The sequence below is a fragment of the Eubalaena glacialis genome, chromosome 2 (genome assembly GCF_028564815.1).
Source record: "Eubalaena glacialis isolate mEubGla1 chromosome 2, mEubGla1.1.hap2.+ XY, whole genome shotgun sequence".
Lineage (NCBI taxonomy): Eukaryota > Metazoa > Chordata > Mammalia > Artiodactyla > Balaenidae > Eubalaena > Eubalaena glacialis.
The window spans coordinates 167,104,382-167,122,811 of NC_083717.1; the positions used below are offsets into that span (position 1 = coordinate 167,104,382).

At 42.6% G+C, this 18,430-nt stretch overlaps 1 protein-coding gene across 6 annotated transcripts in view; it reads right to left on the reverse strand.

Annotated features, from left to right (window-relative positions):
• Positions 1-286: 286 nt before the first annotated feature.
• The window catches only part of ENTPD5 (ectonucleoside triphosphate diphosphohydrolase 5 (inactive)), a 33,875-nt gene continuing 15,731 nt past the window's right edge, over positions 287-18,430 (reverse strand). For 4 of the 6 annotated variants that reach the window (XM_061181033.1, XM_061181031.1, XM_061181032.1 and 1 more), the window contains 14 exons: positions 15,694-15,766; positions 13,824-14,103; positions 12,744-12,823; positions 10,665-10,808; positions 10,386-10,461; positions 9,909-9,944; positions 9,478-9,566; positions 9,091-9,170; positions 8,322-8,383; positions 7,251-7,352; positions 6,394-6,534; positions 5,605-5,661; positions 4,111-4,226; positions 287-926 (listed from right to left, as the gene is read on the reverse strand). In XM_061181033.1, coding sequence (XP_061037016.1) covers positions 840-926; positions 4,111-4,226; positions 5,605-5,661; positions 6,394-6,534; positions 7,251-7,352; positions 8,322-8,383; positions 9,091-9,170; positions 9,478-9,566; positions 9,909-9,944; positions 10,386-10,461; positions 10,665-10,808; positions 12,744-12,823; positions 13,824-14,040 — 1,287 coding nt within the window. In that variant the 5' untranslated portion in view covers positions 14,041-14,103; positions 15,694-15,766 and the 3' untranslated portion in view covers positions 287-839. Of the gene's footprint in view, positions 927-4,110; positions 4,227-5,604; positions 5,662-6,393; positions 6,535-7,250; positions 7,353-8,321; positions 8,384-9,090; positions 9,171-9,477; positions 9,567-9,908; positions 9,945-10,385; positions 10,462-10,664; positions 10,809-12,743; positions 12,824-13,823; positions 14,104-15,693; positions 15,767-16,991; positions 17,107-18,430 lie in introns of those variants that run through there. The other 2 variants (XM_061181037.1, XM_061181030.1) reach the window with 2 other exon arrangements.

An 18,430-nucleotide genomic window follows, 5' to 3' on the forward strand; every position in this document is an offset into this window, starting at 1 on the left:
GCCTCCCTTCTGCCCAGTTGTGAGTTGCTCTCCATCCTTCTGAGATTTAGAATGGCTCTCAGCTGGCTGATTGGTGCTGACACAAAGCCGATCACATAACTTCAGATATGGTACCTTTTTTTTTTGGCCACACCACGTGCACGGCTTCCAGGATCTTAGTTCTCCGACCAGGGATCGAACCCATGCCCTTGGCAGTGACATCTCGTAGTCCTGACCACCGGACCTCCAGGGAATTCCCCAGATATGGCTTTTTTTTTTTTTTCCTCTTTGAATTACACATGGAAAGTAAAACCAGGCATTTTTTTCTTTCTTTTTTTTTAGGGTAGGTGAGTGGAGATAAAGGTGGGACAGGGCAGTGTGCAGGGAAAAGAAAATACTGGTGTTGATAGGTCATGGGATTGCAATCAGTCAGCTGAGTTTAACATGTAAGAGGAAAATTAAAATGTTCAAAGGAATGCACTGAAAGGGTCGAAATGAGATTCTTCTTTGGTTCCCAGGGTTCCATCCCTGGGTTCCCCAAGGTTAAATTCCAAAGCTATTCCTTTTGGCTCTCTGTGACACACAAGGAACCTCAAAGATTTAGACTCTGGTACCAGCTGTGCACGAAGAGTGGTTAGGAAATAGTTCACATTTGAGGTGTAAAATTAATTAAATCCAAATCTCTAGACTCAAGGGTAAGACCTGTCTACAAAAGCCCCTTCCTCCAGATGAAATCAGCTGCTGGGCTTCAGTCTAGGCTGTCCCCAGACTAGCTCAGAATACAACTGAGTCCTCTCCTCTCTCGTTCTCCCTTTAACAAGGTTGTTGACAAATGCAGGCCTCAGAGGAACGGCTTGGCCTCAGTGGGAGATGCCCAGAGACTGCAGCAGGTGAAAGGTGGCCCCCAAGGCCCAGCCTGTCTCTATGTTGTTCACTTTCTTTGTGAGCTGTTGGGAAGGAGAAAAAAAAGTCTTAATATTTTCATTCAATTTTCAACTCTAGCAAGCACAACAAGCAGAGAATATCTGCAAAGATCATCCACACGGCCAAACAAAGGCAGAATTGGGAGTAGCCAGTCTCTGGAGGCTTCTCCCAACCCTCTCTGTAGGTTCCCATCCTGCCATTGCCCATTGCCCCTACACCTGCCAATCTGATCCTTGAATTTTTGGGCCCAGGAAGTGGTCTCAACCCAGGACTTCTAGAGAGGACCTTTTAGACAGACAGGCTTCTGAACTCTCTCCCTAATCTTAAACTAAACATAACAGGAGTTAGCAATAGATTCAGGGGTAGGAAAAACATACTAAGCTTCTCAATTCATACTTTGTAAGCAAGTGCATCTTCTTAAGCACTAGTTAATAACAAACCAAGGCATTTGAGGCATTCTAGGCCAGGTTGTACCTCAATTACTTCAGTGACCTTGGGCAAAAGTTTAGACTCGATTTTGTCAACTACATAACAAGTGGATTAGATTAGTCAATATATCAAATTGTTTTCTTCAGAATCCTAGGGGTTCCTTGACAGTGCTTCAAAGGAGAAAGGGAGGCAAAACAGTGAAGGAGTTCCAGGCCCCCGACCTCTGATTCAACCAGATAGCTTCATTTTTATCAGTTTTACTGGAATTCTCCATAAGCTATTGTTGAATAAAGATGCCACCACCATACCCATACCCAGGTTTATAAATCAGCAAACTGGTTTTAGTCTTTCCTTCTAGTACTAACTTCTTATGACACAATACTTCTGTGTTAACCTGATGAAATTTAGTCTATAGTCACTGTGCCAAAAACTGAGAAGAATGGCATGTGAATCACTATCTTGAGATTTAGTCTGTGACCCCTGAGTCAAACTGGGAGTGCCCCCACCCCCCCAAAATGTTCTTCCTCTGTCCTTAGGACCAACAGTCTAGGGATATAGATGCCAAAGTGAAGTGATCTCTGGGGCAGAGGACTGTTCACCCCTGATACAAATTCTGCTGCCATTGAAATAAAGACTAAAAGGATGCAGAAATGGAAATGGCAGAAAATTGTCCTTAAATGATTTGGTTATTGTTGATGCTTAAGTAGAGGCAGTTGTTAACTTAGTATGTATTGAGGGCTCAGGATGACCTCTCTTATCCACAAATCTATCTCCAACTGGTGTGAAATACCTATACTAACAATTAAACCAATATTAATAACTTCCTATGTGCCAGGCACTGTGCTTTATCTCCATTTTTATAACAGCCCTGAGAAACAGGTACTCTAAGGATCCCTGTGTTTTGAGTGAGGAACCTAAAAGTTAGAGGGGAAGTAAATCATCTAAGGTCACAGAGCTAGTAAGCTTGCAGAATCAGAGCTTGAACCCAGATCTGATGGAAAACAGAGCACATGCTTTAAACACTACGCTATACTGACTCTACTGGCAAGTAACTCTTTAAATGCCAATATTCTCAGCAGGTACAACAACACATTAAATCCAAATACCTTTGTACAAATGAATTTATGAAATCTGTATAACACAAGAAATGGGGCAATATAAACTCATCTGGAAATGAGGAAACAGGAAGGGGAAGTGACACAAGAGAAGGAGGGAGCTTCATAAACAAAGTACAATCTCTACTTCCTTGACCCCGAAAGTTCAAAGTTGCCCTGTGCCACAGCTATATTTCTGTCACATCTCCTCTAATAGACTATGCTATTTGAGGACAAAGATTATATCTTAATCATCTTTGTAACTATAATGTGCAATTATTCAACTATGGTATGGAAGATAAAAAAATATTATATATGGGATGGACGAAACTCATAAGATGTGTTTGGAATAAATAAGTTACTACAGATAAAGTCAGGAAGACAGAGAGGGACCCAAGACTCAAGAGGCACTAAATATATGAGGCACACACAAAATACATACGACATACTACACAAGGCATTCAATACTCACGAGGTCTTAAATAAGCCACTCACTGGTGATGCTCTTTGGCAGAGGTCCCTCATATCCTCTGCCAAACAGAACCATCAAACCATCTAATGGGCTAATGAGTGAGCTAATGCTACTGGCCAGTGCACTTGCCTCTGTGCCCCTCCAAACAGAGCAAGTTTGTGTGATGGCCCCAGGCACCTTCTGTCCTTGTGCCCCCTTGATCAAACTTCAGCTACAGTACCTGTAACCACACTATCATCGGCAGAGAGAGGCAGGACATGTGAACCCAGGATTCAGGAAGTACAGCACCTCCAACTTGTATGTACCCTATCCTGTGTGTTCACCTATCCCACTGGACCCCTTGCTTTTCACCCTGACTTTTGTGGGTTTTTTTGTTGTTGTTGTTTTTGGCCACCCCACGCAGCATGTGGGATCTTAGTTCCCCGACCAGGGATCAAACCCATGCCCCCTGCAGTGGAAGTGCAGATTCTTAACCAGTGGACTGCCATGGAAGTCCCTCACCCTGAATTTTGAAGTTGATTTAATAAACCATGTAACTTGGGCATCTTAACCTGGGCTGCAAGCCTGTCAGCTCTGTGACCTCTGGGATAGCTTGCCTAGTAATATACAGTTGACCGTTGAACAACATGGGGGTTATAGGTGCCGACCCCCGTGCAGTCAAAAATCCACATATAACTTTACAGCTGGCCCTCCATACCCATGGATTCAACCAAACACAGATTGTGTAGTACTGTAGTGTTTACTATCGAAAAGAATCCATGTATAAGTGGACCCAGTTCAAACCTGTTATTCAAGGGTCAACGGTACTTAGAAGCTGCCATTGTATCAAGGTAATTTCCCACATTCATGGTGCCTTGCACAGTGCCTTGTCCATAGCCTGAATAAAATTACCTTAAAACTCCACCTACAGCCACTCTGATCACTAAACAAGTTTTTAAAAATATTTATTTATTTATTTGGTTGTGCCGGGTCTTAGTTGTGGCAGGCGGGCTCCTTAGTTGCAGCTCCTTAGTTGCGGCATGCGAACTCTTACTTGCGGCATGCATGTGGGATCTAGTTCCCTGACCAGGGATCGAACCTAGGCCCCCTGCACTGGGAACATGGAGTCTTAACCACTGCGCCACCAGCGAAGTCCCCTAAACAAGTTTTTAACTTTCTTTCTAACTCCCAAATAAGAGGACTGTTATGTGATGCCGGTGTCCTCTCTCCTACCTGTAAGATGGTACTGCCTGCAAAGCCAAAGCCATCCTTCAACAAGGCTGTGATGTAACTGAGATCCATGCACAGGAAAGGACTGCCTGAGGTGAAGTTTTCCAGGTTATCACATACTGGAGGTGATAGAAAGAGAAAAGTGAATTCAAGTTTGCAGCCAACTGAGAGGTGTATGATTTTCTCTAAATACAGACTGAGAATAAGCAAAGCAAAATCCTCCATTCTCCTTCTCCCAGATGCCTGGGAGTCTTGGAGGCTAGAACTGTGCACTGACAGCCTCTGTAAGACCCCAGCTCAAGAACCTGCACATTTCTGATGTGACATCTAATCTACTCAAAGGTACATGGGTCTTAGTTTATTTGCTATGACATATATTCTGTGACTTATTGTTGGGGCTTAATTCAACTAAGTCCCTTATATATTAAGACAGGGAAATACCAGTTAGCCCTACTTCAGGGCCACTGGATAAGAGCAATTATTTGCTTTTTTTTTTTTTTTAATTTATTTATTTTTGGCTGCGTTGGTTCTTCGTGGCTGTGCACGGGCTTTCCATAGTTGCGGTGAGCGGGGGCTACTTTTCGTTGCAGTGCGTGGGCTTCTCATTGCGGTGGCCTCTCTTGTTGCAGAGCACGGGCTCTAGGTGCACGGGCTTCAGTAGCTGTGGCACATGGGCTCAGTAGTTGTGGCTTGCGGGCTCTAGAGCGCAGGCTAAGTAGTTGTGGTGCACAGGCTTAGTTGCTCCACGGTATGCGGGATCTTCCTGGACTAGGGCTCGAACCTGTGTGCCCTGCATTGGCAGGCGGATTCTTAACCACTGCACCACCAGGGAAGCCCCATTTACATTTTTGATGAACTCTTTCAAGGAAGCCTCTGTGGCTATTTTCCATATATTCTGGCGCTCAGTGTTTCATTACCACTGATAAAACTTTTTCAATTTTTTTTTTTTTTTAAGAATTTTACTTATTTATTTATTTATTTATTGGCTGTGTTGGGTCTTCGTTTCTGTGCGAGGGCTTTCTCTAGTTGTGGCAAGCGGGGGCCACTCTTCATCACGGTGCGCGGGCCTCTCACTGTCACGGCCTCTCTTGTTGCGGAGCACAGGCTCCAGACGCGCAGGCTCAGTAGTTGTGGCACACGGGCTTAGTTGCTCCGCGGCATGTGGGATCTTCCCAGACCAGGGCTCGAACCCGTGTCCCCTGCATTGGCAGGCAGATTCTCAACCACTGCGCCACCAGGGAAGCCCCTCAATTTTTTTAAAAAAAAAAGGAAGAAATAAATGTGGAAAGAAGAAAATGTTTTCACCGTTTCTCCAAAGTCTCTTGTATTCTTATATTTTTCTTTGACACTTAATGCTTTTAACTCCTGGTAAAGACAGGAAACCAACCTTCTGAGAGGCTTTCTGCTGGCCGAAGCACATTAGGTCACTTTAAGGTCACTGGAGTTGGCAGGCACAGCCTCACAGGCTCACCTTCAATGGTTTCCACTGACACTTACCTTCCCTTGCTTTCCTTTCAAAATCTTCAACTTTTAAAACACCCCCCTTTTCATAATCTGAAACGAAACAGAACAGTAGTTGATGTCAAAAAGGCTTCCAGGAAACATAAGGAAATTTATCCTAGGAAATTATCCTATTTATAATAATGAAAAACTAAAAATAAAATTTCCAACATTAAAGAATGGGATAAGCAAACATGACATTTCCCTACAATATAATCTATACAGTTTATTTTATTTATTTATGATCTATTTTATGCTATGTATATTTAACTACAGCCAAAAAATAGGCCCATTAAAAAGGGGCCATTAAACAGGTCAGAAAATAAGAAATTAATTCATATCTCAGGCCATGACAGATCACATATATACATTCTCACAGCTAAACAAAATGTGTTACTATTATAAGGAAAAATGGTATAAAGGGGAAAGAGGAAACTTTTTGGGGTGAATATGTTCATTGACTTGAATCTGGTGATGGTTTCATGGGTGTATACATATGTCAAAACTTACCAAATTGTACACTTCAAATATGTGCATTTTATTTTATGTCAATTATACCTCCATAAAAATACTTAAAGAAAAAAAAGACTTCATGTATATTTGTTTAGGCCATCTTCTAGCCCCAAAAGATTCAAAATCATATTCACTCTTCCACTTGGGTGACTTGGGAGAAAAGTACGGTGACCACCTCAACAAGGCATTGCAAATACTCCTTTTGTCCCTTTCCCTTCCCCACCACAGCCCTGCCCAGTTTCCCCCCTGCACTGACACCTGGAGTGAACTTACCAATCATGTCTGTGTCAACAGCTCGGTCATAATAGTAAGAGAAAGCGTAGAAGGAGCTTCTCTGGACCTCATCTGGCTGATGAAGTTTTCCTTGGACCACCCTCAGCACTTCAGCATAGCAGGGCTCAAAGCCCACCTCCCCTGATGGGGCAAACGGTGCACAGGGGCAAGGTGAGAAAGTGAGAGGCAAGCTGCTGAAGCCAGTGGAACAGCAGGATGATCAAGGCGAGCTGAGGCTCAGGACAAAGGGCTTACAGACAAAGATGAACAAACTTCTGCAGCCTCATCCCTCTGGAGAACCAGTACCTGCTTCTCCACGGCAGGTCCCCTCCCTAACCTGTGTTCACCAAAAAAGCCACAGCTGACCTCGAGCTGCCCCCTAGCATTATGTTTCATGGCATTTATGAGAAGTATGCAGAGGCTCACCTGCTTCCTTCATGGGAAAAATCAAGTTTTTTCCTCCAGTTTAAGGTCTATGCCTTTTATAATACCTAAGATCAATTATTCTTCTTATTGTCTCAATTCTATAACTGAAATAGCTAAACATTAATTGGATCTGAAACAGTTTCACCCTGCTGAGGGCAGAGACCCTCAATACATTAGACCCAGGGTAAGAAGAGGTTTCTACCCTGTTTTTGAGGATCCACAACACTTGGGCAGGGAAAGAGCTGAACACAGAGTGACAGCTGCCTTGTTCACTGTCACTTCACACTACTCCTTGGAGGCACACCAGCATCTATTTGGAATTAGTTCCTGCAAAAGTCAAGCTTCTCCTAGCTCTGGAAGAAGTTTCCCATGGGACTTTTCTAGACTTCTACTGTAAAAGTAATTTCAACCAGTGAAAAAATATCACCTGCCTTCTTGGTTGCCACCATACTGGTATTTCACACCCCCAAAGATCCACTCTGCTTCCAACCATCTTGGTAGACAGGCACTTCGGAAAGTGTGTCCATCAACTCCTGAAAGAAACCAGACCACAAAGTAAGAGGGAAGGGTGTGAGAGAGAAAGAGAGGAAGGAAAGCAAGAAGTCAGTAAGGTTGAAAGGAATTATCAAGGTGGCTGGGCCTTAAAATCATATGAAATTAGTTCCACGACTGCATCCTACGATGGGAATTCTTAACTCAGGGTTCATAGATGGGCTTTGTGGGGTTGGTGAACCCCCTGATACTACAGGCAAACTTTCATGCTTATGTCCATTTGGCAGAGGGGTTGATGGCTTTCATCACATCTCAAATCTAAAACCTACAATGGAATAAGTTCCCTCCTTTCTAAACCAGGGAAAAAATGCTGTTCTACTTTTCTCATTGATTGTTGTGAGGCTTAAATAAAATACACTTGAGAATGTAAACTCTGAAATGCTATATACTCATCACAATAATAGCTTACTGTGAACCACACACCATAAAAATTAAAATAAATGCAAAATCTCTTTTAAGGTGAGGAAACGGGCACAAAAAGTTTAGCTAACTGGCCGCAAATTACAAGACTGGGACTGACCCTAGTTCTGCCTGACCCCAAAAGCTGAGCTCTTTACCCCTCTACTGCCTATGAAGAAAGGAATGGAGTTGTTCAGTTATTCCACCTTGTAAGTGGACTGCTGCTACCTGCACCTCCCACGTAAAGCTAAGGGCTTGAGCAAGCTCCTGCCTTGAGTCTTGAATTTCTGCAGACACTTCAGCCTCCTGGCCACAGACCGTTCCCCCCTATACCAAGAGACTTCATGCCGGAAATGGCTAATAATATATACCAAAACATCTGACCTCATAAAGTAGAAAAGGAATTTGCCATTATGATGTCTATTATACAACATAGGCCTCTTACTTCAGCATAACCCTTTCTGCCATAGAATCACTGCCAAGGTACGGAAAAGGCAAGCTGAGTACTGGTGTCACTCTCACCATACCCCAACCAGCACACCCAGACGAACCTTCTGTCTCCAGGGCTCCCAGAGTTGTCAGTCTTGCAGCTTTCAATCCAAATCCCAAGTAACTGTAAAATACAGGATTGACTAATTTCATGTGATCCTGAATTCTCTAGCCTAAAGCTCCCTCTTCCAAAAGTAACATGGTTTCTCTGTCTCACTCTGGAGGGAAGAAAACCTTGTTCTCTGTGCTCTATTCACCTCGTGTGGACAACCAGCAGTAATTCTTGCACAGTTCAGATCAAGGCCATGCAGGAAGAACTTCCCACAGCTACGCTTTAAAGGCCAGAGACAGTGACACTTCCTAGGGTCCCACCCTGGGAACCATCCCCGGAAGAGATCTCATTATCTTAGCTCCCAGCCCAACTGTGATCAAATTCTAGGCTGGATTTTGAACATCTGAAGGTCAGCTTAAAAGGAGCTGACACAGAGCTTTGGCTGAACCTTCTCTGAGTATCCTCTCTCTGGTGAAAACTTGACTCATATTACTTTTACTCTTATATTACTTATCTTTTATTCTTTTATATTATTTTTTAAAATCTTACATTACTTTTCACTTTATTACTATTATATGTTTTTGAGGACAAGAATGGAGAAACCTCTTGGGTCCCTTGGGCTTTGGTAAGTAGCTTAGGTTTCAGTTAACAGGCCTTCAGGGACTGGCAAAGACTTTGTAAGGCTTGTCAGATGCAATAATAGATGTGAAAATGTTTTGAAAAGTTAGGAGAATCATACAATGTGAAATATTATTATTCCTCCATGTCCCCCTCTTCACCTATGTGTATAGAGCTTATAAGTGCTGTTAAACATCTCAAAGGAAGTGAGGTAGCCTCTAGGGGTTTGTTCCAGGGTTTTCTGCAAAACAGAAAAAGCAAAAAGACTATTCAGGATCCCCAATTACCTGAAGATGTTATCACCACCATCCCTATCCCTCCCCCCAAAAAAATAAGAGATGAAGGAGAAGATTAAACAACTAATCTCACAAGGCTTGAGGAATCAAAGAGACTCTGAACAGTGAGGGGAAGTTCGGTCAGTCATTAATTGACTCGACTCAGCCTGTTCGTGGTGGGGCTGCTGTCTGAAATGGGGCACCACTTTCTCAGCACCACGATATGCCTGCCAAGTGGGCTGGTAACCATACCTTCATATGTATCTGACTCACCTCAAACTGCGGCAGGAACGTGATTTGGGTGGAGGCACCCCCCAGGTCCAGAGTCCCCACAGTCTCCTGGCTGTGGTCATGCAGCTGACCTGTGAATGAGAGCCAGCTCTGAACATCTTCTGTTTCCTGGACAGCCCAACACTCCTCTGTCTGCAATTTCTCTCCTGCTCTTGTCATATATTGGAGGAATTCTGTAAATACTCCACTGCTCCCCAGCCCCAAAGGCTGCCCGCAAATGCTAACCTAGAAGGACTCTTGCTGCAGCTGAGGCCTTGAAGGCAGATAATAGACACTAACTTCCTGTCTTTCCTCCCCACCCTCCTTTTTATTAAACAAAAGAAAGAACAATACAAAGAAAAAAAAGGTATTTTTGCTCCCTGACCATGTGTGAAACCCAGTTAAGGTCTTAGATAAACTTGAGAATATATTACCTGTCAGAAAATTCACAGTAACCCAAGCTAATATGCCTAAAAAAGGAGAGAAAGACAAAGATTATATCCAGAGCATTTTTTACCCCTGTTCCCTAGCCCCATCTTTGCTCTTTTTCTCTCTAAATTTCATGTCTAAAGCATACATTTCCCTCTCCCCATCTTTCCATTTCCTGCTATCCCCTTCCTCCTCGCTTATTTGTTCTCCTTATTTATTCTCCTTACTTAGTTCCTTTTTCTTCAGCACCCCCATCCCTGTTCCCAGTTCCTTTAATCAGATCTTTTATTAACCCTGGCCCTCTCCCCATCTTTCCATTTCCTGCTATCCCCTTCCTCCTCGCTTATTTGTTCTCCTTATTTATTCTCCTTACTTAGTTCCTTTTTCTTCAGCACCCCCATCCCTGTTCCCAGTTCCTTTAATCAGATCTTTTATTAACCCTGGCCCTCTCCCCCTAGAACATACATCAATACCTCTCTCACCTTCATAGGATCCATCCATGATGCTAACACTGTCATCTGGTACCAGGAAAGGTGACTTCTTGAAGATCTCTTTTACCTAGCAAAAAAAGAAAGAAAATCTGGATCTCCTAAGGCAATAGAATAGATTTCCACATTTTGACTGTGTCCTATAATGCTTAGAAAACTACACTCTTCATTTTCCCTAGATAAAATTTTAGCAGAACTCACTCCTTTTCCCTAAGAAACTAGAGAAGGAACTAGGCAAGAAATTATTGGTTTCTTGTAAAAAACAAAAACTACCTCAAAGAGCAGAGCCTGGGCTTTCTTTTCTGGCAGTAAGCGCAGTCCCGCTGTTGCCCTCAGGACCACTGGCGTTCTCTTCCAGTGACTTCGAGGGATTGAGTCTTTGGCCACCTCTAAGAGTTTTTGAACAGTCTCAGCACCCTGCAAAAGAGATGATTCATGTATCCAGTGAACAGTTCATTTAGTGGAGCTTGTCTATTCCCTCAGCATGCTCTGGGAGAGTACCAGGAGTGAGGTGGCAGAGGGCTCCAACCCTTCTCTGCTCCATAGAGCAGAAACCTAGAGAAGTGGGCTTCTTTGAAGAAGGAGACGCCATTTCATTTTGATTAAGTTATAATAAAAATGATTCTTTTACAGTGTGGTCATTTTAATTGTTATTTTATCTCAAATAAAAATTAGCTTCACGGGGGAGTCCCCTGGTGGTCCAGGGGTTAGGGTTCGGTGCTCTCACTGCTGTGGCCCAGTTTCAATCCCCGGTTGGGGAACTGAGATCTCACAAGCAGCATGGCGCAGCCAAAAAAAAAAAAAAGGAAAGAAAAGAAAAATGGTATCTGATATTAAAGAATTTCATATTCATTCACTAATAACAACATATTTTAAAAAATTAGCTTCAGGCCAGAGAGTTGGTATGGTGAAGGAAATAAGGCTTGGAGTTAGAAGACTTGATCGCTAGCCCTGTGGCCTAACACAGGTCACTTGGCGCTCCTGGGGCTTGGTCTCCTCAGCTGTGAGATGGAGATACCATCATACAAAACTGTTGTATGCGTTAGATGAGGCAGACTGCGTGGAGCTGCCACAAAAATGCTAGCTGCAGCTGTTATTATGCTACCCCTTTTATGACTTCTACAAGGACAGAACACATCAGGTTCCATTTTTGCATTACCAGCACCTACCTGCATGGCACACAGCAGATGTTCAAATTATGATATGTTAAAAACCATTATTTTAAAGCCATTGTTTCTCTGAGTAAACATCTGTTCTGACAACACACTGCCTCTTAATCATTACAATTATTAGCAACCACAACACAATTTTACTCTCCAAATGTCAAATCAGTTTCTAATAATGTGGTTGCTTTCAACAGCTCCTAATTTTCTAGCACATTTGCCATTTCATAACAGCAAGCTGAGAAAATAAACATCCTCTTGGTTCTTCAAGTTCAAGCCATTTTTAACATCAGGTGTTCCTTTGGTTAATGATTACACTTGTGACACTGAACAACACCTTTATATATGCTACCAAAGTTCAACATTCTGCCTTATTCTATTCTATATCATTGTGGCCTCTGACATGGGGTGTTGTATGTTGTGAGAGCTCAAATGTGAAATACAGTTATGACAGAACTCTACATTCATCTTCTATTACTGAAAATTTTTGTTGTCGTCGGTTTTGCCCAATTTCTAGAATATAAGCATGGTTCTGTGCTGTATAAGGGCACTCTGAAATGGAGTTCACTGGATCTATATTCCTTTAATTGCCGTGTGTATACCTCCTACCTTATAGAACTTCACAACCATTTTCTGCATCTACATTAATTGATGCAGTTGATGGCTTCAAATCAAAATCTTAAGCAGTAAATACAAAGAGCGCAGTTTCTTTTTCTTTTTTTTTTTTTAACATCTTTATTGGAGTATAATTGCTTTACAATGGTGTTAGTTTCTGCTTTATAACAAAGTGAATCAGCTATACATATACATATATCCCCATATCTCCTCCCTCTTGTGTCTCCCTCCCACCCTCCCTATCCCCCGCCTCTAGGTGGTCACAAAGCACCGAGCTGATCTCCCTGTGCTATGTGGCTGCTTCCCACTAGCTATCTATTTTGCATTTGGTAGTTCTTGAAAGACAGTGTTATCCCTGCATGGCCACAATCTATTTTCACACCTCCTTCTACCTAAGCCCTGGTGAGCCTGGGGTGTACAATTACTGTTATCCAGGAGATTAGCTAGGACAGAAAACTGATCTCACACATGACCTCAATATCAGTAGTGAACAGCATGAGATATTTAACAGCAGTGGTGTGGTAAAGTTATCAAGACATTTGAGAATCGAAACATCTAATTGTAAAAAACTCACCTGCTTAGGTTGATCTACAAAAGCAGAAAGTCCTGGATTCACAGAATCAAAAATTTCCCCTTCCAGAATCGGAAGCTGTCCTATGTTGTCCACGGAGCAAAACAGAAGAGAGATGGCTGATTATCAAAAGTTAGGCTGTTTCTGGACTTCCCTGGTGGCGCAGTGGTTAAGAACCCACATGACAATGCAGGGGACGCGGATTTGAGCCCTGGTCCAGGAAGATCCCACATGCCAAGGAGCAACTAAGCCCGTGCGCCACAACTACTGAACCTGCGCTGTAGAGCCCGTGAGCCACAACTACTGAGCCCGTGCTCCACAACTACTGAAGCCCGCGCACCTACAGCCTGTGCTCTGCAACAAAAGAAGCCACCGCAATGAGAAGCCCACGCACCGCAACGAAGAGTAGCCCCAGCTCGCTGCAACTAGAGAAAGCCCGCGCACAGCAACAAAGACCCAAGGCAACCAAAAATTAAAAAAAAAAAAAAGTTAGGCTGTTTCTGATTCTGGGCTCTGTATCATATTAACCTGCTACTTCCCCCCACTATTCCAAGTCATCCCACCTGTGAGGAATGGCTTGCAGGAGTACTGGGTAGGGGGATAGAGGATGAAAAGTAATCACTGAGGGTCCCTCTGCCATTTCTCTGGTGGGCACCTAGCTTTTACTCCTTTCCCTAGACTCTGTGTGTAACTTGAGGATAGAACACTGAATATTCAGAAAACGTTAATCTTCAGGGTCCCCTCATCCCCTTTCCAAGGATGGTAGTGATCTTTCTCTCAAGACCACTCTCAATATTCTGGTCCCTGGAGTAATAGTCACCTTTAGAGAAAAGGAAAGACACATTACAGCTGTACTTCTTGGACACATGGGTTTCAGGCTACAGGCAGTCCAGATCTCTCTTAATTTCACACTGAATTAAACCATATGTGTTCAGTTATAGTCCAAAGTGTTCTCTGAAGAAAGACATTCAGTCGCTGTAAGATTCTGTAACTGACATCACACACTCTCAGCACATTTATTTCTGGGAGGAGTTGCTAAAGTATGGATTTGTCGACTCTGGTGAGGGTACCAGTTGCACGTACCTGGTAATTTCTGCACAAAGGTGTAAACATGAATTCGAGTTCCAGTGCTCCCTGCATCAAACATAATTCCATACAAGGTGCTGGCACTGACATTGATGGGGCACATGGAAGACAGGAAGACACCCTCAAACCAAGTCTGCTGGTCTCTGTGGAAGACAGTGCTGCAAACACAGGACACTACCAGCATGAAAAAGGCTGCCCCCTGGGAAATGGCCATTCTCTTCCAAGATGTAGTGAGTCTTTTGTTACAGAAGCAGTGCTGCTAACACACCTGCAGTGGCTTATAGGACAAAGACACGCAAGGTTAGACCAACTGGCCTCTTTGTTTACACCTGTAAAAGAAGAAACACCCATACAGAAATCCCACCCCTTTCCCTAAGCTGCTCCTTCTCTATTCCTAATAACCAGCACAACAAGCGACACCAGGGTGACATAGGCTCTTAGCACCTTTTCTGAAGGGTATCTGGTTGCAAAAGGACACTGGGATTTAAAATATATTTTCCCATGCTCTGCTTTTAATTGTAGGGTGGATCTCACATACTCAAAGGCTCTCTCTGCCACCCTGCTCCTAATGTTGAATCTAATTTTTTTCTTTCCATTTTGACAATTTTGTCTTTAGATCATACTAACACTTCCTCTCTCTTTCCCTCTCTTTCTTCTTCTTCTTTTTTTTTTTTTTTTTGGCCGTACTGTGTGGCTTGCAGGATCTTAGTTCCCTGACCAGGGATCAAACTGGTGCCCCCTGCAGTGGAAGTGTGTGGAGTCCTAACCACTGGACTGCCAGCGAATTCCCTCTTTCTTCTTTTTGATTAATAAACAGAAGCTTCAATTTCTGAATTAAAGTTATAAAGTTATAAAAAAGTTACAAAGTCCCTGGTATTGGGGTGTTCACAGCCTTTAAAAATCAGGCCACCTGTGACAACAATATGGCCAGTGGCTTGCACATTCAACCACATTTTAAGGAAATAAATCAACTTAATTCAAAAACACTTAACTAGACCATTATGGTTTTTAAAACATCCTTCACAGGTTAGGCCATGTTATCTCCATAAGAACTTAGAGCAGGTGGGCAAATTAAGACAGAAAGGCTCAATGACTTGTTGAAAGTCATAAAGCAGGTCAGTGGTGAGTTATGGCAAGTTACTGCCTGTATTTCTTAACATGTCCTTAGCAAGACAAAAAACTTATAAGTGCTCAGCACTGTTTGTTCTGGATTTGTATACCATGGTAGGTTGGGTACAAATGATGCAGAAAACCTAGAATGAGGTTACATGGAAAAATGTCTCCTGCATAGGCTGTATTTTCTCCTGGTATTAATGAAGAATGCCGTATCCATCCTCTAAGATTGAAGGCTTCCTTAATTGCCCTTTATGTACTTTGCTCAAAACAGTTTTGGGTCTTCTGATCCAGCTTTCACCTCTGAACTTCTCCTTGTGTGAGTCATAGCTACTAGTTAAACAAGATCTAATTCCAAAGTCCCCATTCCCAGTCCCCAAATCTCTAACAGAATACTTGGTATATTTGGAGTACAGATTGAGGATCCTTAATCATTCTCAGGTTTGTTGATCTCCTAGGGTTCACTTTATCAAAATGCCTCCCTTCCGAGGTGACATATCATATAAAATAAAGCTAATTAAAGTTAATTGCATTTGGAATGTAAAACTATTTAAAATAACTAGAGTTGTTCTGAAGTACCTCAAAGGCAGAGTTAGAATTATCAGTTTGAGCACTCTTCAAGGCTGAACTTCTGTCGTTAAGAATGAGAGCTATTGGTTAAGGAAAGGAAAACTTAGAATCTCAAACAAAGGAAGCTTATCTCAGGAAATCAACCACTGCAACAGGGCAGCTGCCTGGCCAGATTCATACTCACATCTTAAATCACTCCCTTTGGTGGATTCTTCTTTTACAGCAACTAGGCTGGTCATGTAGATCAACCTAAAGAACTGAAAAAAACAACCTTTCAGATTCTGAGTATTAACAGATCATTGCCCTGTTCAAAGCTCAAACCATATTCCACATTCTCAGGAAGTGTATTTAGGGGCTCTCCAGTCACCAGCCTGCTTCCATCACTATGACTGATTCCACAGCAACTTCTTCAGGGCTCACTCATATTTTCTCTATTATTGTGGTTTCTGAAAAAAAACTGCTCCAGCTTCTGTTTCCATTAAGCAAACATTTGTTTTCTTCCAAAAGAAATTTCAAGGAGAAAAAAAAATGCATAATAGGTATCTGTTTTCATGAAGTGAAAACTGCAGAGTCATACCAGGCGTTCAGTGTAAACTAAACAGTAGATTTTAGAAAAAGCAAAGGATGAACACATAAAACGCACCTTCTGCTCTCAACCCTTACCTTCTAACACCACTTCCAATCTCATTTTTCTTTAAGATTAGCTACTTTAAGGATGGTATTAGAAAGGCTTACAACTTAGAGCACATATAAAGGTGCACTATTTTACATGACACAGCCACAAGGCTTGCTCAAATGTCCCCTTCTCAGAGAGTCCTTCCTTGTCTACTATATTTAACATCGCAACACACCTGGTCACATGTACGTCTTCTACCTTCCTTCCCTGTTTATTTTTCTCCACAGCATTTCTCACCTTCTAACACACTATATAATTTAATACTGGCACATAGTAGGTGTTCAATATATACCCTGAAGGGATGAACAGTGATCCAGTGACCCAGGGACTGTATCTCATCCATTTAATAAGAATATAATAGCTGACTTCTTTCCAAAAGGAGATTAACTACCCACCCATGGGAAGATCATGATTCCAAACTTCAAAGGATGGATTGTTTCTCCCAATGTGTTAATTATATACAAAGTTTTATATGCTACTCAAAATAATGTACATAGACTGCAGAGTATATATCAGTATATTTAAATCCACTCCTTTCAGAATTGGTCTTCTCAATCTCTCTATCTCCTTATTCACCCCTAACAAAGCCCTCTCTTCAATTCTTTTGAGACTTTGGTGCCAGCTAGGGTTTGTCACTATGCCCATCTCCTTCTAAGGTCTTTTCAGTGCATCTTTGTCTCTATAGTAAACACCAGTCCTTCCCCCTCAGCCTCCCCAGAGCATCACGCTCTGGATTCCCTTCTTCCATGTCACCCAGAGCTTGAGTCCACAATCCCACAGGACGCGGGCCCCATCTGTGTGCTCACCTGCTCGTGTCTGCCCGATCTCTGTGAATCCTTGCTTTCACTGTTGGTTGCCTTTTGCTCTTTGCTCCTATTTCAGCCTTTCTGAATCAAGCTAGCTTCGTGAATCACATTCACCTTTGTGCTAGTTTGCAACTAACACATGGCATTCTGCTAACTCACTCCCTTTTGTATCCTTCATTCCTCCCTTATCCACCTTTTTTCTGAGTATACATGATTGTCTGGTTCATCTACTTTTATAATAGTTAAGTGCCAACTGGTAGAATTACTGCCTATAGGGCTGAAGTTGCTGAGGAACTGAATTCTGTGTGGTTTTTACACAGGAGATTATAATTAATGTTTTTACAACATTATTTAATAATGCTATGTTTACAATTAAAAATATGTAACCATGTAAGAATATTATTGATTCATGTTTTTACAACATTAGCCCAATAGTAGAGAAGTGAACAGCACTCTTCAATAGCTTCCATCCTTGAGATGAACTTAGAAGGCTGGCATTGAATTGTCTAATTAATAAGCATCACTGAGTTTCTAATATATACCAGACACTGTGCTAGCTTCTAGATACAAAAGAGAAGTCAAATATAGGCCCAGCTCTTGAGATCTCAGTTTACTAGAAGAAACAGACAAACCAACAGCTATAATGTACTGTGGCAAGTTCTCTGACAGAACTATGCACAGGGTATGACAGGAATGGACATAAGGGAGAAGTAACTCATCTTAGAAGAAGGATGGAGGTGGAAGGGAGTGGGAGGCTTTTTAAGGGACGAGAGGCATAACCTGAGTCCTGAATCAGAGACAGGAATTACCCTGGGGAAGTGACACAGAAGAACCTTGAGAACTTCAAATATTAAGAGTTCAGTATGGCTGGAATGTAGAGGTGTACCAGAATAAAGAGGACAGGTGTGAGAAACCATTGTTCAGGAGGCATCAAATCAGATTTCCAAATGAGTGGACTTGTTTCCCTTATACAGTTCCATGGTGACACCTCAGTTATTTATGGCTTTCTATTCCCTCCTTAAGCAAATATCAATATTGACTGACCTGAATAAAATGACAGTTTTTCCCAACAGTGTAAAATAATGGAATGAGAGAGGTGACTAGAAAGGTCTACCAAAACGTCTGAAAACACTGAAATGTAAAAGTTCCCACTGCCGGGCTTCCCTGGTGGCACAGTGGTTGAGAATCTGCCTGCCAATGCAGGGGACACGGGTTCGAGCCCTGGTCTGGGAAGATCCCACATGCCGCGGAGCGACTAGGCCCGTGAGCCACAATTGCTGAGGCTGCGCGTCTGGAGCCTGTGCTCCGCAACAAGAGAGGCCGTGACAGTGAGAGGCCCGCGCACCGCTATGAAGAGTGGCCCCCACTTGCCGCAACTGGAGAAAGCCCTCGCACAGAAACGAAGACCCAACACAGCCATAAATAAATAAATAAATAAA